This window comes from Cottoperca gobio, chromosome 13, assembly GCF_900634415.1.
Source record: "Cottoperca gobio chromosome 13, fCotGob3.1, whole genome shotgun sequence".
NCBI classification, from domain to species: Eukaryota; Metazoa; Chordata; class Actinopteri; order Perciformes; family Bovichtidae; genus Cottoperca; species Cottoperca gobio.
Genome location: NC_041367.1, coordinates 19554362 through 19576406, shown reverse-complemented (window position 1 = coordinate 19576406; position 22045 = coordinate 19554362). Strand labels below are relative to the sequence as shown.

The 22045-nt window shown below is 41.8% G+C and overlaps 1 protein-coding gene across 1 annotated transcript in view; it reads right to left on the bottom strand.

The window, feature by feature from the left end:
* Positions 1-22045, bottom strand: part of tyw1 (tRNA-yW synthesizing protein 1 homolog (S. cerevisiae)) — a 61244-nt gene that overhangs the window by 4783 nt on the left and 34416 nt on the right. Inside the window, exons 14-15 of the mRNA XM_029446953.1 lie at positions 20526-20636; positions 4165-4332 (exon numbers count right to left, since the gene is read on the bottom strand). Of these exons, the coding sequence (XP_029302813.1) occupies positions 4165-4332; positions 20526-20636 (279 nt within the window). The remainder of the gene's footprint in view (positions 1-4164; positions 4333-20525; positions 20637-22045) is intronic.

Sequence of the window (22045 nt, the reverse complement as noted above, 5' to 3'; positions counted from 1 at the left end):
TTCAAGACAATTCCTTCTTCTTATAGAAAGAAACAGGCTATAAGCGTTGAGCAGGGACATATGCTGTGTTGACCATTGGCTTTCTGAACCGGCCACAAAACAGACATCCACCCGGGAAGAAATGCTGCCTTCCTGCCATGTTGTACAGACGTGTGAAAAGCTCTTCACATATGCCATCTAGTTGTAATTACATGTCAGGGGAGAATATTCTGACGGCTACAATTTCTCCCACTTGATAAAAAGGACGTACACAACTGTCAGCAAAGTGGTGACTAAATGGCAGCAAAACCACACAATTAAATGAATGAGAAGCAGCTATACACTGTAACTGGTTTCACTAGTCAACAAACCACTATACATATTGTAGGTCTCATGATAAAAACAGCACATTTAGGCTTCATTTTCATATCTGATGCGACTATGAAGATAAAAGCAATCATCTTAAAATAATGCATGTATGATCCTCTTTGTGATGACGAGAGACCTTCCTGCTTTCCCATTCTACTGACATGGTGCAGCTAAAAGTGCAGATGCTCTTGTGGGGTGTAGCACAGCTTAAAACTCAGTGTCATGATCTGTCAGCTAGAAGAGTGTTTCTGATGCATCTTTAAAGACATGTTCCTTGTGGTAAGAACATTGATAGATCTGACGGGATGTTTGATAGCAAAAAGAGTTGACTTCACTTCACACAAACACAACAGGTCTACGGATTTGTGAGCAAACAGAAGGATTATTTCTGGGAGGATTGTGACTGTGCTGCTTTCATTACAGCGTCCTCAGAGAGAAATGGGACTGAGATGGATGGAAGAGGATGGAGAATAAGGGAAATACAGATGGGGAACAAAGACGGGAGATTAAAGAGAGAAAAAGGCTGGCAGAGAAAGTAGAACGAGGGGTGAGAGAGGTAGAGGAATGCCCATCAATGGGAAGATCCCAGGGGTTGAAAAGGAACTAATGATGATGTGCAGGGAGGATCTATCGCTACTTGCTGCTAAAGAGTGATCTCACTCACATACCCACACACACACCCTCACACACACCCTCACACACAGCTCTGATGTCTTTTAAAGGACTACATCAAACAGTGATATCATCCAACTGGAACTCGAAGATCTGAGGACTGTGCAGTAAGCATGCATATGCACACACACACACACACACACACACACACACAAAATGAGACTGATGTGCTTTCCTGTGATGTATTTTAAACTCTGCTGTTATGTAAGTTAACAAAAAACTAAGAGGACTTCGTATTCTGGATCCTCCATCTACTGGGACTGTGCTGCACGAAGACATTCAGGACGTGCAACAGTTTACACGAGGAACCTGAAACTGTGTGTTTGAAACTGAAGCTCCTCTGATCTGGTTCCTCTCGAACAAGCTTTTTTTGGATTCTAAAAAGGCCTCAAAAGATGCAGTGAGTGCAAAACGCTGTTCACTCTTCTCACGGAGGCTCAGCCAGAGCTACTAGTTAACAGATGGAGATAATACTGCGATCTGCGTGACTGAAGGCAGGAAGTGGGAATATGTGAAGAGAGAGTGTGCATGTTAAGAAAAACTGACGGTAGTAGGCGAGGAGGTGCAAATTAATTAAGGTGTCTAAAGCAGTTGTACGAATGGCCTATGGTTATATTTGTGTCAGTGAGAGAAGGACAGAGATGGAAAAGGAAGCGAAAGAGGAGAGAGAGAGAGAGAGAGGGGTGGAGGAAGAGAGGAAGGTGGTAATCAATTCTGTGAAATATTGATTGTGTCCTTGCTGGCGTGTGAGGAATGAAAGGAGTTAAGTCAACACCTGGGTTTTTAAACACTTCTTTTGTCTTCTGGCGAGTTTGTGTGTCGTCACAAAGAAGGTAATAATAGTGATGATGATCTTTGTTTGCGTTTATACATCGACCTGCATGTCATTGTATCCTTGTAACCAGAACTGAATTTCTAAATTGCATTTTAGAATGAAAACCTTACAGGACGTGAGTGCATCATTATTAACAGAGCTGGCAGCTGTATTGAAAGCTAATGTCGGCGTGCTAACATGCTCACAATGACTATGTTAAGCAGGTGTAATGTTTAGTTTAGTCGGTCAGCATGACTGTTTTGCAGGTATTGAACCAAAGTATTGGACAAATGAAAATGTTGACCGTAAGGGGATGCTAGATAAAAAGTCAGACGATCACGAAAGTTGTGACAATTCATCCTGAGAGACATGAATGTCTACTCGTCGCTGAGACCAATTACAGCCTGCATTAACTGAAAAGGAGTTGTGCATTATAATATTTATACTCATAACATGTGATTTGTTTTATTTTGTGCTCAGACACATTTCCAGTCTCCACATTTTAGATTGTTTTTGTTCAAGAGGTATTTACTCAAGTTTCATTAGTGTGTCTTTACTCAAGAGGCTTAAACTCTCTCTCTATATCCAGCAGAGAGCGACTCCTCTGGTCTCAAGAAATAAGTCAGATTGTATAGAAGTCAATGAGAAAATTACCTTATTTCTCAGTTTGATTTCTTACCACAGTAAACATTGTCCTGCTGAGTTTATGGTCTCAATCGCTAGTTTCAAGTCTTTTTCGTTACAGCACATGTTCATTTTGTAAATGGCCGTGCCGTTTAGAGTGAAGTAGACGATAAAGCAGGGCGTGCTTTAGGGTGGAGCTACCTTGGGATTGACTGGGACGTTACCACGGTGTTGTCCGGTCTGGGAGTGCTCCGTAGTTTTCGTCTTAAGATTTCAACCCTTTCACAGTGTGTTCAGTGGATGAAAGTTAATTGTAACATTTTGGTCTTACTCTGCGTTCCATTGTACTTTGCTCGACCCTCTTGTGTCACTTATGGTTGCAAAAACTAAGCAAAATGAAAATTCAGATCCAGATTTCTTGAACAACTTCCCTCTGTCGCAGCCATCAAAGGACACCTAAAACTTCATATGACTTGTGCCGTCAACATCCTGTTTGAAATGACTTTTTGTTTCTCATAGAAGTAACTTTCTCTTCCCTGCTATCGCTCCAGGCACTGAGGACAGACAGACGCCACAGAAGTAAATACATCTGTAAGAAGTCCCATGAAAACAAAGGAGGATTAGGAGTTTGGGTACTTAAATAAACTGTGATTATTAAATATCTAAGCACGCTGTGGGTGCGTGGTTGGCTGGCTTGGCTTTCAACACAGAAAGCCAAGATGGCAATTAATCATCATTCATTCATTATTGCTTTATTGCTTTGGCAGAACCCACCACTGACTGATACTCTCAGAATAAACTACTCAGATGGTTTCAAGTTTTGAAAGGAAAGCAGATGGGAGACTAAATTAAATGCATTAAAATGAAAAATGAAAAATAATATATGTATAAATAATAAAACAAGACTAAATTAAAACACCAATTTAAAAACTAGGAAGCTGCAGTGAGTTTCTGAGTCGTCTGGAAAGCTACTTTGGAAGAAAGTGGAGATGAAGAATGTGCGTTTGTGTCTGGAGAGAACTGCTGCAGAATCCCAACAGATGCAAAGCAGGTCACCAGGAACACATTATTCATTAGTAGGGACTCTAATGCAGCATCCACTCATAATGTTGATCATTAAAAATTGCTAATATGCAAAAAACAGCAGTAGCCAGTAAGTGTATAGATCTAACAGACTATTGCACTTGTGTGTATTACTTGCAAGACACATTAATTGCATTAATTTATACGTCCACACCAGGGCTGCAACTAACGATTATTTCATTAGGAATAACCTGTTGATTATGTTCTTGCTTAATTATTTGGTCTTTAAAATGTGAGAAAATAGTGTAAAAGGCCAATCACTATATCAGTCTCAGAGTCCAATATGACAACTTCAACTTACGAGCATAGAGGCCCAAACAAATCAGAAAATATTTACATTTGAGAAGCCGGAACCAATACATTTGTTGCACTTATAAATGTGCTGGACGAGAAAAAGTCTTGTAATTTAATAAACTAATGCTTCATGCCAAAGAAAATGTTATGGAGGATGTAACACCCAACAGAGGAATGTTTAAGCGCTACGTTGTGACCTGAACAAGTGTTCCAGATCAGTTTTCAGTACGTGCAAGAGCTACAATTTGAGGGCTCACTGCGTTTAATTAGTTCAGGCAGCATATTTGTTACGTTGAGTTATGGATGACCTTGTGAAGCAGAGTTCTTACCTTGGTGTGTGCGATGAGCAAACAGTTGGAGTGCTCGTGTTCGCAGGCGATCTCATACTGAGGCAACATGTCAGCCAGCTGCTGGACGAAGGCGACCACTTCCTGGTGCCAGGGGACGTTAGCCATGGTGAGAGTGCTAGCAGCGCTTTCCCCGCAGTACGTCACTCCCTGCACACACGATCAGAAACAAAAGCACAGAAAAGATCAGGCTTTACAATTCATTCAACCATGGAAAAGAGAAACCCTGCAAGTACTAGGCCTGACCTATACTGGACCTTTGGGGCTAACACCAACATATATAACATTACTACTTGAAGTGCTTATTTTTACTATGAAAGATAACGGTAATCAAAATAGCAGTTATTGAACAGTGTTGGTGCCTCGTCATCAAGCTTAATTTTTCTTTGAATGTAAAACACAATGTTTAGGTCCAGCGACTGACAGAAAGTTATTTTGCACTTCATTGCTCTCGAGGGTTTTATAGCTCACTCCGAGATACAGCATGGTGATTATTTGGTCTGCTATCTGACGTAACCTTCCATAAATATTTATGGAAGGCTAACAGGCCACTGCAGCATGATGAGGGTAAATGAATGAAATGATCGAATCAGGTCAACTGATTTGCTTTCATGAGACCATGAGACTACCTCTACAGTAAAATATATATATTTTTTTCTAGTCTGGAGTGTATGATTGAAAGAAAAGAAAAAAAGGCTTCATGCACAGCAGCAACTGCTGACAATCCAGTAAGTATTTTCCGTACGTTTTCCCATTCAGCGGGTGTGGGAAATAGAGTAGGAAGCGCCAGAAAAATAAATCAAAAACAGCAGGCTGGACGCTGTGTCTTATCAATAGTGGGAAATGTGTGTTATAGTTACAAGAGATGAGGAGGGAGAAGTTCTGAGAGGACAACAACAGAGACAAACTATCGACGAGGTGTGAGGGAGCCAGTAAGAGAGCTCCTCTTTGATGCTCATTCTGCACTGAGGGGAATTTGCATCAGGACCCTCCAATACAGGATCTGCATCAGTAATCAGATTGATCGATCCAAGAGTATTTGAAGTTCTAATGATCAGTTTCTAAAGTAGAATTACAGCCTCACGGTGGTATTCATCCGCCAACCAGTCAAGTTGCATTTTACATCCATGTCTTTTTTATCCTGTTGGACATGGCCATGTTTTTGAGGTTACAGTGACCTTGACCTTTGACCACTAAATCTAATCTAAGTTTATCAAAATTGAAGTAATTCCCTCCAGGCGTTCCTGAGTAATTGCGTTCACAAAAATGGGACTGCGGACGTGCGCATGAACCACCCGAAAACATAATGCCTCCGTCCTCGGCATGTTGGAGATACAACCCGTACGGACCTTAGTGTTAATAAATCGCTCTCATTGGCGGAGCTCTTTATTATTATATCAAATATATCGTAGAAGTAACAGATGCAACTCATTTGGCATCTGCAGAAGTAGAATGCATTTACTTTTTTAGTACTTCTGTGAGCATCAACATTGAATCAGCCTCAGAATCTCCTAACCCTGGGAGGAGCAACTACGGAGGGTAATGGAGAGCAGGACAGAGGGAGACATCAGCAGTACTTAGGCCTTCAGGAGTGTTAAGTAATAATTATGAGGCAGATGAGGGCAGAGGACACACACCTTTTTGAAAATACCAAAAAGGGGTTCTTACGGATGCATCACAGCAGTTTCCCTTCCCCCCCCCCCCCATTTCATTTTTGTCTCGACAATGTTCAGTGATGAGAAAGACGCTAACATTTAGGAACCCGTGAGAAGTATGACATGCGAGCACATGTGTACCTTTACAAACACAAGATGGTCCCTGAAACTCTTCAACTAAAAATGGTTTTGAATGGAGGTAAAACCAAGAACGTAAAGCATATCCAATAGAGCTGGGGAAATCTCTCCACAAAGTGTTGGATTTGCTACAGAGAACTCTTAAATTCACAAAATGTATGACACCAGACTAACCGTGGAGAAATACGTTTCTTAAGAATTACACTGAAGTATTAAAAGTTAGTTCATATATATTGCTTTCTGCAATATAGACTACTCTACTACTAATTATAGTGGGCTTCTTCCGGCTCAAAGTTTCCCTACATAACAACAACAACAATAGGGTCTGACCTTGTAGACCAGGCAGCATTGCAGTCGTCTCATCAGCATGTTTTGTTTGGGGTTTTTAGTCACACTGTCCTATCACATCCCGTTGGTGCAAACATGCTGAATTTAAATGATTCAAAATTGTTTTAATCTTTACACACACACACACACACACACACACACACACACACACACACACACACACACACACACACACACACACACACACACACACACACACACACACACACACACACACACACACACACACACACACACACACACACACACACACACACTGTGTGTCAGTGTGCTGTATAAAGCCCAGGCAGCAGCTGCTACAGTGCGGTCTGAAGCTCACCCAGGAATCTCATGGACGAAAAACTAGTGTAATCGTCTGTGCGTGTGTTTATGTGTGTGTCTGTATGTTTGAGGAAGAACATGTTTGTGAGAATGTTAAAAATGAAGTTGAATATTGAGCCATTCTCCCTGACTTTATGGTAAAGTTATAGTCGGTGAGCAGAGTAGATGCTGACCCCACCTGTTACACCCGTTGGTTAACCTTCTGATTCATCACCAGGCCTTGGCATGTAGTTTATATTATTACATAAGGAATTGGACATTCTCATCCCCAGCCATATGGGGTGTTCTTCCTGTGGATGCTTTAAATTCTGAGGATGTTGGAGTTTACTATTGCAAGATTTTGTGCAAGGAAGTTTGTATTATGAGCCAGGTCTCTGGAAGGCAGCAGAGATTCATTGACACAGTTGGGCTTCCAACCTGGTGGGCCAAGCTGCAGAAGCACAGAACTCGTTGGTTCAGAATAGGAGCGCACAGTCTGTTCATGTTCAGTGGATTTCTTTGAGCCTCTCACAAATGGCTGTATTTCAAATTCACTGTGGACTTCAGGATGCATTGGCCCCTGATTCACTGGCTTTTCTGTTAGATAGTTGTAGTTCATTGGAAAAGTGTATAAAATGTAAAAATATATTGGGTTCATTATGAAACGGTGGCAGGCCTATTAGACTGTAAGTAATTAAATCGGAAACACAGGTTTAGTTTTGGAAAATAAGAACAGTGAAAGTTTTCCTTTTGTATCAAGCAGGAACAAAGTTGTAGCACGATGTGTTCGAGAAAATTTGTTGACATTGCACGATGCTGAACCTATGTATCGTAAAGACCTACTGTCCAGTCAGCAGCCGTAGGGGATTTGTGCCTCCAGTTTCTTAAGTAATGTAACCACATACATCTTGTAGGGCTGCTTGAGAATTCACCGCACAAAGAAAACTGACAGAAACTGAACAGTACCTTTAGGGCCTTAGTGAGGGAAAGGGTGCTGCTGGGGGGCAAGGCAAGGCAAGGCAGGGGCGATGGACATAACTGATGAGGGACCTTGCTGTTATCAGCTTTGCCTGGAGGCCCACTGAATAAAGATGAACTATACAGGACTCAGTATAAATCACCAGGAATGGGCCAGTCATGAGGAGGGAGTAATAGGAGAAGATGGGAAAAGATCTTTGAGATATACAAAGGGAATGAATGAACTGTATCATTGAAGTTATGAGAGTTGTGGAGGGAAAAAGGGAGAGCACTTCGCCCTTTAATGGGAATCATAAATGCTGATGCTCAAGACCCCCCTAACTATACGTATAACTGTGTGCGTTAGACCAAATGTATCTCTGAACATTCACACCCTTGCCCAATCTCTCTCTCCTCTCTCAGTCATCCATTTAAGTGTTATTGATGCAACACCGAGATATAAATCACACATTGGACAACAATTGGACAGTGGACAGTAAATTGCACATGCAGAATGTGTTGCACCGCATAAGATGATGGACTAATAATTAATGAGTCAATCACAAAGGTCCTGCTGATAGCAAAGGTGGACACATAAACCCCCCCCCCCCCCCCATGCAATACATAACTTTTAAAGATCCACGCTTCATCTTGTTTTACAACACTCATATGGCGGTAGGTATGCCGGTCGGTCGATAGATAGACGTTTGACAAATCGAAGGAAAAACCTGAATAAATGAGCGGAAAACATTGCAAATTCAAATGCTTCCATATAAGTGAGAAGCATTTCCCTGGCTTGCTTTGTGTATATCTGTCACCTTAGAGGGTGATTTGATGATTTATACTTCCAATGAAACATTTCAATCCTCAAGGGAAAGGTCTCTTCCAGGAGGAGCATGCCTGCATCAACAGGGCGGGAGGGCTCACTGAATAGTTTGAGTGTGAAAATAATGTGAATCATGAGTCATCAGAGCAGGTATCAGGAAAGTGCTCTCCACCGACATCTTTAAAACAAAAATGAGGTAATATCTTTTGGAAGAATGTTATTTATCAATCCATAGTTCAGGAGACTTGGAGAATGTATGGCAATGAACACTGACGCTATTCTGGTGGCCCAACATCTTACTAAGACACTTTATGTAGGTTTTCCTACATCTGTATATACAGAGTTAGTTGCTTTCATCTCCAGATAAATTAAACCCAGCAGATAGACTTAACTACACCAATGAAAGAAAGATCACAGCCCCTCCATTTTAGCATTCCTGCATTAGCTTCGGGGGGATTTTCTAATTGTTTTTAAATCCTTCTTTATAAACATATATTTGTCCCACTTCTAATTAAATGACTGAGCGTCTTTGTCCCTAATCTTTTTTCCCTAGAGTTAGACTAAAGACCAAGACGTCTGTGAATTTAAAGTTCCAGACCCAAATTCCTGGAATACACAATGCTTGAATACCTTCCCATTTGAGATTCATTACCATAACTGGGCCTTTCCTAATTGCCAAGTGTATCGTTTAACTCGTCTGATCTTTTGTGTTTCCGAAGCACTTCTAAAGCACTATTAAAACCTGTCGCTATTGCTCTGGTGGTTCGAGAGCTGTTGATATGATAGAGCAGCTCCCTCCATCATGCTGCCACCAGTCCATCCTGGGGTGCAGTAATTACTGAGCTCATGATGCTGCAGTTGATAGCTCGCCCAAAGCTCAGCAGCCAGAGGGGTTCATCTCTTCAGTGAAGGACAAAGTGCTGCTCAAAGGCAGGAGTACTGGAAGTGGGGAGCAGAGAGACGGAGGACATCATTTAGAGATGAAAGACAAGAGAGAGACGAGGGAGAGAGGGAGAGTTCACACCGACAGGTGACCCTTTCCCTGTTCCCAGCGAGCATGGTTAAATAATTGATTGGCAGGATCAGGGGAATATTTGACTGTGATTTCCATTGTCTTGAAGGTCAAAAGAGGAAATGGTTTGAGGAAATTAAACACTTAATACAATTCATAAAGATAGGGAGATTAATCATTACCAACTGTAGACATAGGTTTTGGACAAATGCCAGGTCAAAGGTCGGTAGGAAATATGAAAATCAAATACATTGCCAAAACCACCACCAACTTATCATTTGTGAGGGAGCATCGCTTAAACTAATGCTGTTATACAATTGTGTCTATAAAATGTAAAGAAAATTGTAAAAAGAAAAACAAAGGTTAAATTCTCAAATCGTTTTTCTCCAACAAACAGTGCAGACTCCAGAAACATTCACAATGATGTACGAACAGGGAAGCAGTAACCAGAGGATCCGATTCATCACCATTAGTTGGTTATCTCAATTGTTGTCGAAGCTATTGGTCTCTAACAAAAGTGTCTACAGTATGTGACATTCATAGATGTTTTTGTGTGCGTTTGCATATTGGCATCAATCTTCATATCCTCCAGACAGACAGAATAGAGCTGAACTTATGTTTTCTGATTTAGTGCTCTTTGTGACAAAAGGAAGCAGTGCACGCACAAAGTGGGAAGTCTGAGTCTCTCTCCCTCCCTGTCTCTCTCTCCCTCCCTGTCTCTCTCTCCCTCCCTGTCTCTCCCTATCTGTCTCTCCCTGTCTCTCCCTCGCCTCTCTCCCTCTCCCTTCCTCTCACCCTCTTCCTTCCTCTCACCCTCTTCCTCTCGCCCTCTCCCTTCCTCTCACCCTCTCCCTTCCTCTCCCCCTCTCCCTTCCTCTCGCCCTCTTCCTCTCGCCCTCTTCCTTCCTCTCGCCCTCTTCCTCTCCCCCTCTCCCTCCCTCTCGCCCTCTCCTCCCTCCCTCTCCTCCCTCTTGCCCTCTTCCTCTCCCTCCCTCCCTCTCACTTTCTCCCTCTCTCTCTCTCTCCCTCTCTCCCTCTCTCTCCCTCCCTGTCCAATGCTCCCTGCTGTCTTGTGATCTCTGATATAATGAAATGCCATGTAGTGGTGGATCAATACACACTCCTACGTGAAACCATTAATAGAAAATCAAACCTACTCTCAGGGGACAAGTTAGATTCAGAAGTGTGTTTTCACTCATTAACAGCACATCATAAACCCCGTCATGAAGCCAAGACTTGCTTGAAGCAAGTTGCTGATTCATTAGCAGCAATAGCACATGCTATGTAAGTAGGAAAGACCATCTTAATGTAGAGTAAATAAAGAGAGGAGATATAGATGGGGGATTCTTTAACTGTCACACAGCTGGTCAAATTCAGTTGTGCACAAATTGCAAAATAATTGCTTTGACATTTATGTCACATGACACATTTGACTGAATTGAACACTATGAACAGAATCAAAAGAGAAAAAGATGGAGGGAAGCAGGGACCAGGTACCACAAATGAAAAAATAAAGGATAAAAAAAACAAACAATAGTAAATAATAACTAAGAGGAAACTCTTTGGAGAGTCTGGATGTACTTGAGGACTGACGAGGATACATGTGTGTTTCTGAGCCTGCATACTGTACAATGTCTATGGTTTGTATGCTGACAACACAGTGAGTCTGGTTGCATCCTGCTGCTCCCTCGCAGCAGTACTGTACATGACTAGAGTTTAAAAGATGCTGAGAAGGCTCAAAGACAAAGGCTGAATTAGCCTGTCAGACTGACAACCTATAAAATCATAAAAAATATGAAGACATGCTTTTAAAGATTATTTTAAATTGCCAGCTTGCCTCTTGTTTACAGCAACTCATTGCAGATATTGTGTCACTAGTGTCTCTGTGCCATACACTGCCCAACCTGAGCCCCAAATCAAAATGTAATATACAATTTAAATTGCATCTCCAGGCTGCACACATACAAACCTTTGTGTAGGTTTGCAGAGACATTTATGAATATCTCCCAGAAGCATAATTCCAGTTTGAACTGTCACAGGAGTTTTGTGTTACTTGAATGAGTGCAAAGATATTTCACTAGCAGGACAATGGGCGGAAGATGACAAGACGAACAGAAGAGGCAAACACAGAGCGTCTCGGTACACACAAGAGGCACAAGGGGGAGGATTGATGGGAGGAGTGTGAGCTTCTTATGCTTCTACACCAGTGACAGCTGACGAGAGCATTGTGAACGCAATATCTCAGGAACGCATTGAGGGAATCTCTTCAGATTTGTGAGAACTTGGACTCAAGGATGGATTGATTGGAATCAAAAAGGTCAAGGTCACTGTGACCTCAAAAGACACATGTTGGTTATAATGCAAAAGTTCATATGCTTATTATGACAATTTAACAGAAATGTCTAAAAGAATAAAACTAGAGACCATCTTGCGATGGAATCACATCAGCTTTCCCTGTCTTGGATCACGACTATCTTCAAACTCAACCTTCTCTCCTGGTAATCATGAAGTGATGACACTTTGGATGAACATGGATGTAAACTGGTTGGTGGGGGAATACAACTGCACGGCGACGATATTAGTTTTAATATTGAAACAGGCTGCAGGCCAGCAAGATTCCAAAAAACACTTCATTAGGGGGAAAATGAAAAGCACCTTTTCACATAACCCGCCACACGCAACCACAAACACAAACACATTTCCGTAGCCCGTCGACCCTTCAGAAAGTTTAGTTTGGTTTCCACACCACATGCTTCAACCCTCCAACTGAGCAACCCCTCATTACAGCACCGGCTTACGCATCTCATTATTTTGAGTAGGAGACCTGTGTACTGCAGTAGTTTTCCAGCAACAGCCACCACAGAAGGCCTCCTCTCAAGTCATCCTATTGGACAATGGGAAAAAACTCCAATGACGTGGGGAGCTTTTTCGCTCTGAGTTGAAGTTTTTTTGAACTCGAGGCATTCAGGGTGCTCCTGCTGTGAGTAAAACCCTTCGCTCTTATTGAAAACAATTCCAAAAAGCCACCCTGATCAGGGACTTACAGATACTTAGTGATTGGCAATTATGTTGCATATTGTTATTAACGTAAGTGCAAAAGTACAACGTGTTATTTAAACATGCTAACAGTAAGCCACAACAGTTACAGTTTCAGTTGTTAAAAACATTAGTTCCAAAATAATCGAAAACAAAAAAGTTCCTGTTCTGATTAAAGACGAAGAAAACCCTGCTCTGATGCTTTAAAACACGTTTTATCAGTGTGAACTGATTGCTAAAGTGGGCATCACTAGCTTGAGGGGAGTGTGATCCATCTTCATTGGTCTGCCTTTCTGTTTACAGTTCTGCAAGGTTTACTAAGTTGGCAGATACTAAAAGTGTCTAGTGTGAAAAGTTTAATCAATAGGCTGCCCGAGGCAACAACATTATTACTTCCAGTCTTGGATGCGCCTGCTCATTTTTAAACACAATAAGTTGGCTCATAACTAATTCTGCTGTGCTCTTATTTCTGCACCATCAGCACAATGATGCAACACCAGAGGAAAATAACATAGATAGGGAGAGTACATGAACACGTTTCATCTGATGCTTCACAGAAGAAACTGTCGCCCAATTAAAAACATATTTTCAATGGAAATATTGTGTAACTACATTTCATCATTATTCTCTCTCTGCCACGCAGAGATGATGAGACGTGAGGAACATAGCAAATGTAAATGCTTCCATACATGGCACAAGGGAATGATTTCATGAGTGTGAAAACGATGAACTGTGCCCTATACAATCACCACATCTCAAACTGACTTAACTACTATTGAACAATTTGGACTGCTGTGTTAAGCAGAGCTCTCCCCCACAATTATCAAAACACCAAATGAAGAAAGTATTTTGTCTTCCCTCCTGATGTTGTTTTTTATTTGTCACTGATCTGAGATAAGGTAATGTTGGCTGAACATATCAGCCACACTGATGGATCATTTGGACTCCACTGCTCCCCCTCATTCCTCTGTGTTAGGTTGTCTACAGCACTTAACACTGAAATGCTCCTTTCTGCAGCTGGATAGACTGTGTTTGCACTGGGCAGTGTGAGCGGGCTGCTGAAAAAGACCATTCAGCTTGGTACATAACTGCAGCAGCTGAGAGCAGTGGGATCCCAATGGAGACTGGTCAGTGATGGAACTCTGTAACGAGGAACAAGATCTGGATTATGAATGAGCGGATGTGGGGAGGTATTCCCATGTGGTGGCTCCATGAGGGAAAAGATGCTTCATGAATGCTAAGTTTGTCCATAGGAAGCTTTTTGTCTGTTATTTTGTCTTTATATCTGGCTGTTTAGGATGAAGGACGCATGCAATGGAACACACAAGGGAGTAGATGACATGTGTATCAGTATGAGTATCATGTGTGTGTGTGTGGGGGGGAGGCAGCGTGAGGCCTGACAAGGGAACAGATCACCTGTTCAAACCAATTAGCTTGCACCCCTGCAGTGCAATACAACCAGAAATCCCAACTTCAGTGGACTTCAAAGGTCAGGGCTCTCTCTTATCTCTGCTATCTGAGGTGGAGACAATTAATTGTGCTGGCCTATTTTTATAGAGTCTAGGCACTGTTTAAAAGGAACAGAGAATAAAATGCACCCCACAGCAAATTCAAGTGCATTTCTACTGTGAGGAGGCAGAATACATCATCAAAATAAAAAACTAAAGTTCATAGTCTGACTGTTTCCCTAGAACAGTGTGTAATGCTTAAAGGCAACATAAACTAAAAATGGGAATGAAGTGTACAATATGCAATAATAAAGAAAAGCACCCTAAACAAAGGGTTACCAAGTGCTTTAAAAAAAGAAGAAGTTAATTGATCAACAGACTTAGTAGCTATATAGGAAGAGATGCACTGCTGAGTCCCTTAATGCCCACAGCTCATGTAGCCAAGCTCATCATTATTGAACAAAACATGTTGAACCCACAACAAACAAATTAATATTCACATTAAAGCATGATGAGCCACGAGAGACGGAGAAGAAAACACTGACACATACGCAGTATGGCTACTTAAATTAGATTTTTGTGTTCTTGAATAATCTATTTCATGTAACACATGAAGCCACGTACTCTGCGAGTGGCGAATCAAAAAACAAGCAGGAGAGGAGATCACCACAGAGAGCCATGAATAAAAACAACAAAACTGGGAAAGTCACCACAGCGGGGCTACTGCTGAAAATCCAGCCACTGAGGAAACCGCAAACAAATACAGACAGAATGGAAAACAACGCTCCGTGAAGGTTATGCCTGTAAACGACAAAACCTCCTCTGCAGCCGGAGGAACTACTTCCGATCTAGACGACGATAGTAAGGCACTAAATTTCTCTAGAAACGATATGCTTAACGATTCAGTTACATCATCAATTGCAAGCGAACTCACTTGTCAGGTATGTGAAATTGTATTCTCTGATCCAAAAGATAAATTAATGTCCTGTGAGCGATGTGAGACATTGTGGTGTACAAAATGTATTACTTTCTCGGACAAAAAATATGAAGTCATGAAATCTAGCCCAGATCTACATTGGTTCCGTTTGTCCTGCGATACCAAAGTCCTCAGTACTATTACCACTGAGAAACTCATAGAAGATAGATGTAAGTTCTATTTTGGACAGTTCCGCTCTGAGATTGAGGACATAAACAAGAAGATTGATACCAAAGTCGACAAAAGCGACATTAGCAAATTACACAAAGAAGTGTCCAAACTGAAAAATGATCTAACGACACAGACAGCTGAGTGTATTAAACTTTACGAAGACTTGAATAAACAAAAAACATCAGCCAGCCGCCAATTCAGCATCTCTAAAAAGTGAGATAGAAACTTCCATCACCCGATCGCTATCGAATCGAATAATTTGCGAAAGATCTCGATGAGTGTGGCTTCAGAGACAACAACGTCATTGTGTTCAATCTCGAGGAAAGCGCCCATAACGTTTCACAGGAAAGTAAAGACGATGACCACACTAGGTTTTTACACGTCTGGGAATCTGTCCGGATCTTCTACAAGATTTCGTAGGATGCGATAAAGCCACGTCCATTGAGAAACTTAATTCATCAGAACAGAGAGAACTACTGAAACTAGCACCACGACTTTCGGTTTCCGACAACGACTCAGCAAAAAACTTGTACTTGAAGCGGGACTTGACACCACTTCAACAATCTGTCGACAAGCAACTCAGAGACGAGGCGAGAAGAAGGAACGCCCAGGCGGAGGCTCAGGGCGAGGATGCCCGCTGGCAGGTGAGAAGGTGGGAGGTGGTTCGACGCCCTACCCGAGCGGCCGAGCCAGTCAACATCCAGTAAATAGGAGCCTGAAAGATGTAAATAGTGTAAATAAATTAACTTGTATGTATACGAACGAAGACTGTCTGGAGCGTCAGGAATTCCATACTACGGTGACAATTCATCAGCCCTTGATAATTTGTGTAACGGAGGTATTACCAAAAAACTGTAGATATAAAGTCACACAAAATGAGCTTGAAATTTATTCAAATATCTACACCCTGTATACAAATGTTGGAAATAATAGTACGAGGAATATGCGTTAACGTTCATCAATCTTTAACATCTACCGAGACAACAGTCAAACTTGTCCAAGTAAATAAGTTCTCCGAAATGATCTGGCTAGAAATAAACAATACGCTATTGTTTGGTTGCATCTACAGAAGCCCTCATAGCGACGACGAAAACAACACAAATTTGTGCTCATTGATGAGTCATCTTGGAGACATTACAAACAAGCAAATCCTTATATGCTGTGATTTTAACTTCAAAGAAATTAACTGGTGTACAAACACATGCACAGGCGACACTGAAGGCGCCCCGGCCCGTTTCCTGCAAAGCGTGAATGACGCTTTTTTGAAACAGTATGTTACAGAACCAACTTGACATTGTCAAGGACAAAAGGAGAATATCTTAGACCTAATTTTGACTGACGACGACTCTTAGGTAGAAAACATACATATTCTGTCATCACTGGGCAAGAGTGACCACGTAGTTATCATCTACGACGTTAGCCTACACAACGATAAAAGGTATGACATACCGACACAGAAGAGACAATATTATAGAGGAGACTATGATAAAATGAGAGATGACGTTGACTTGGACTGGACATTGATCTTCAATGACACATCGATTGACGAGTGTTGGACGACACTAAGGGATCACATAATTTCAACTGTCCAAAGAAACATACCTCTGAGTAAATCCGGCCCTCAAAAGAAGCTGAAACCTTTGTGGATGAATCAGCAAGCCCTACAAAAAGTTAAAAAGAAACATCGTGCATGGCAAAAGTATCTGAAAACCAGACAGGGAGCTGATTATGAAAAATTCGCCAAAGCTAGAAACCAAGCAAAATGGGCCACTAGAAAAGCTGTTCGGGACTTTGAGAGGAACCTAGCCCAAGAAACGGCAGTGAACCTTAAAGCTTTCTGGAGGTATACCAAGACCAAAGCCATGTTCTAACCATATACCAGATTTAGAGACTCGTCTTCCAGACGGCACAACTATTATGGCAAAGACAGAAAAGGACAAAGGGAACACCCTGAATGCCAGATTTGGAGATGTTTTCACTGTGGAAAAGGACAATATTCCTGACATTCCCCGACTAGATAATGTCCTTGACATGCAACCACTGAAGATAGACAGAGAGACGGTGCTGAAATTGTTGAAGAATACGCAGCCCAACAAATCGCAAGGTCCGGACGGGATACACCAGAGAATACTCAATGAACTCTGCAATGAACTTGCAACACCACTACATATGATATACCAAAAAATCGGTCGACAATGGTGAAGTTCCCGAAGACTGGAAAGTTGGAACTATCAGTCCTATCTACAAGAAGGGCGGCAAATTTGAACCACTGAACTACCGACCAGTAAACCTCACATCTGTGGCATGCAAGATCCTGGAGACTATTATCTGTGACCACATCATGTCTCACCTCTCCCAGTATGATATAATAACACCACACCAACATGGTTTTGTACCGGGACGCTCAACATCGACACACCTACTGGAGACATTAAATGCATGGACTGACATCATAGACCAGGGATCACGTATTGATGCAATTTTACTAGACTTTCAAAAGGCCTTTGACAAAGTGCCGCATCAGCGTCTAGTCAAGAAAATGGAAAGCTATGGTATTACAGGACAGTGGGTGACATCATTCCTGAGAGATAGGAAACAGAGAGTTTCTGTAAATGGTACTCTCTCAAACTGGATAGAGGTGACTAGCGGTGTGCCTCAGGGCAGTGTCATCGGTCCGCTATTGCTTGTGATCTTCATAAACGACCTACCACTTGCTTTAAAAAGCCAGATCCAGATTTACGTGGACGACACCATCATCTACAGAAAGATTGTATCGATGAACGACTGCAGAGAGCTACAGAATGACCTCGACAACCTGGACAAGTGGGCCCACCAGTGGCAAATGAAATTTCACCGGCAGAAATGTATACTCATCCGGTTAGGCACAGGACATCCAGACTTCACCTATCATATGACAGACGACACTGGCAGTGTAGTCAAACTACTCGAAAAGGACGAAGAACGAGTCCTCGGTGTCATCATCAACAAAAACCTCAACTTCAAGGCACACGTCGACAATATTGCACAGAAGGCTAACAAAGTCCTTGGGATAATGCGACGATCTTTTACGCATCTGGAAAAAAAAACCCTCGTATTGCTATACAAGAGCCTTGTCCGACCAATTTTGGAGTATGCGGAACCAGTTTGGAATCCAAGCAAGCAGTACCAGATAAACGCCTTGGAACAGGTCCAACGTAGAGCCACACGACTGATACCTGACCTCGCAGACAAAGACTACTCGCTTCGATTGAAGTTGCTAGGCTTGCCATCACTAAAATACAGACGCCGCAGTGGAGACATGATTGTCACGTATCAACTCCTGAACAACAAATACAAGGTGGACACGGATACGTTACTCCCCAGATACAGCAGTGACAGGACTCGAAGACACTCTCTGAAGTTGATCAAACCCAGAGCAAACAGATAGATAAGACAACAGTTCTTTAGTAACCGAATCATAAACGACTGGAACTCTCTACCAAACCACGTTGTGACAGCACCGTCCCCTGACGCTTTTAAATCTGGACTAGACAAACACTGGAGGGACTATCTCTACAACTACTAGCGTACACCCAAAAATCTATGTTAAGACCAGTAGTATACATAGGCATCTTGCCTTCACACTACTGTAACCATGATGATGATGATGATGATGATGATGATGATGATGATGAAGTGTCAAATAAGATGAAGAAAAACATGTGAGGTGAAATAATAAATGAATATGACAGGACCCAAAGAGAGCGCCACTTTCCAGAGCATTCCAATGTGACTTACATTAAAAACAAAGCAATGTAATGTTCCAACAGCCAATTAAAAACACATCTATGATAAACTTGAGCTCAAATTTAAGAACTTGAACAGTTTAAAAGGTAATTTTTCACTTGAGCCACACATGACTATACAACAGAGTCGGGTCGAATATCAGTGTCAACACATGTAGATAGACAGGAAAGATTAGGATAAGACTGTGTTACTGTCAAACACTCTCACTGTCATTCACAAAACTAGCTAAAACCTCCTTTGTTATGCAGGTGCTGCAATGGATGTGTTTGGTTTTGCACTTTATTCCCTATCGTCATGCATCATGTCAGGCATGATGCTTACTTGCTGCAGGTTATGAACCCTTTAGTTTGGGTATAACCAAGACAATGGCTCTCTGAAGGGCCCCCAAAAGTGTAATATAATAAAATCTAAGTGAATTAGATGAAGATGGTTCCGTCACTTACAGGCAGGAAAGGCTGGCTCTACCACTGCTGTCACAGCTGTCACTGCTACAACTACCACTGCTCCTGTCCTTATTACTGGGATCACGCCTTGATGTGAGACACTGAATAATGACCACAGGCTGAGGCGACAACAGCTCAGACTGCCACCAGGAGCCCCTTCCCGTACTATTAATACATCTGCCAGATGTGACAAGGTTGATGTGGTACATGTGAATTATGACATCTATCTACGTATATGGACACACATACTGGCTACATAAATCCTGCAGGGGTGTTAGCATAACAGCAGTGTTTGACAGAAAATAACTGTAGATGTCATTGTGATCAATGTTCTTCTTCAAAGCTGAATAATCAGGTTTGAACTCATTTACTAGGTGTAAAACTAACTCTGTTTCAAAGTTAGTTTTTGCTCGCAATCTAACTAAATCAATGGCAAACTCAGACTAAATCCCTCACCGACAAAAGGCACCCAGAAACACATAAAACAGACCATTTACTGACAACGTCAATAATTCATAAAGTTAGACAAACCTAAATTTGCTTGCACGCAAAAGGACCCTGAAGTTATTAAATAATAAAAGCTTTACGTTACTAACAAAAGTCTTTTTTGGCTCTTAGTGAGAGTAATTATGATATTTAAAAAGGATCAGTTGTGGCTCTTTCATTTTTACAAAAATTGCAAATGATACATGACTTGAAGAAAGTTCAGCTTTCAGTTTGAATGTCAGGTTGTTTGTTCAGCCCGTTTCCTTGATGTATGAATTGGTGGCGTGCCAGAGAGACGAGCGAGGGAAATGGAAGGAGGAGATGCTGATATTCATTTCAAATATTTAGGTACATCTGGGGCTGTTGAACTTATTCAGTACAACTGTTTCCCATTAAATTGCCATATAATTCTACTGGTTTACTTTCAACAAGAATTTAAGGGCAGTCCCTTAAAGGTTGTCCTAACTTGGTAGACTTAAGGGATCGCAGATGATGTGTATATTGTAAGAGATATCAAAAATAATTGTTTCTTCAAAAACCAGCCTTGTGGCCAGTGATACTTGCTTTTCGAAAACCCCATTAATGACGAGCAGTGTGAAATGCTTTGCTATCACAAGGGTTTAAATCCAGACATGCATCAAACCTCAGGTCAAGAAAAAATAATGTGAAAACAGAAACACCAACAGGGAAACAAACTGATAAATAAGACATCAACTGAGAGGGGAAATAGAAGATATAAAGCACATGCTGCTGAACCCTACCTTGACCTCAATAAAGTCTGGCTGGCCCAGAGAAATGAGCTCCGAGTAGGCCTGCATCTCCTCCACGTTCCAGGCCTTCACCAGCGTCAGTCTGTACACCGTCCTCTGTCTCTGAAAGGACAAACGGGGGTTGGGTATTGATGAAAAAGGGTTAAAAGTGAGATTGTTGTAGTAATAGTGTGTTTTTCTATGCTCCTCTTATTCAACCACATTCAGCAGAGACATTTCATTTATTTATTAAGCAAATTGGTCACCAATTATGTACACAAACACCCTAATGCAAGTAGTGTTCAACAGCTTGGTATTGCTCGACAGAGTGTGAGCCAACAACACGCCTCATCTTTAAAACTGAATTCACAGTTTACTGGTCACTGTTATAAAACACAATTAGATTGGGTGTTAAAAAAAGCGAGTGCTTCCATAAGCTAGGTGTTTGTTTGCTGGATGAGGTGGTCTGGTCAACTGTAACAATTCAACACACTGAGCGTAGAAACAAAATTCATAACACACTTGATTGACGCTCATACTCTGCTTGGAAAGGAAAAAGGTCAAAAAGCATCTCACTAAAATGGAAGTCTGAAATGCCTGTATGTATGTCTGTCCTTCGATTGTCTCGACAACTGTTCATCCAATCCACTTCACACTTGGCGGGTATAATACCGAGGACCCAATGACGTGCACTGTCGAGTGTGAGAGAGAGCGAGAGAGAGAGGTGAAACTCTGACAGCGAACAGCTGTTAGGGAAAGTAGGAGCAGGTGAAAACCTGCGGTCCAGGGCACATTATGTATTGTGAGATATTTTATTCATACAGATTTGTATCGAGGTCATGGTAAAAAATAAAAAAATAAAAACATGATCTGGAAATCACCCTTATACTTGCTCAGTTAACTTTCCCTGGGTAAATAAAGGACTGCACAAAAGCCCTGCTCACAGTTCATGGGTGTAGATTCAGGCTATTGTTGTTGCTGTATAGCAGGAGAAAGAGGATTATTGAGAATGTGATGGAGAGGAAGAAAGACACGGAAAGACTGAGAGATAAAAAAAGAGGAATAGTGAGGACTTAGGACTTGGGAAACAGATAATACAAAGAAACAAGTAATTGACAATGGCAGAAGAGGGAGCACTCTTATCCTCACGCTCTCCCTCTCTCACTGGGAAGTTATCTATAACACTAGGTCCTTTATGCCTAGTAGAGAAGGGGATAATTGGCCAGTGGAAGCAGGGAGGTGGGGTATTTCAAGCTTCCCCTTTTCCAAATCCGACAGTAAGGCACAACTCTATCAATTTCCCAGTGCCCTGTCAGGGGGGGCCAGGTAGAGGAGAAAAGAGAGGGATGAGCACTAAAGAAGGATGAAGATAGAGTCCACCATGAAAGGGGGACTTAGAATTTTATGGAGCTGAGACAGGGAGACGGGGAGACGGGGGGGGTGAAAGAGAGTTTATTTTTGGAAACTGGGCACACTGCACACAGGCAAACCATATCGTCACTGATGTATATGTGCAAACACACCGGGGCAGT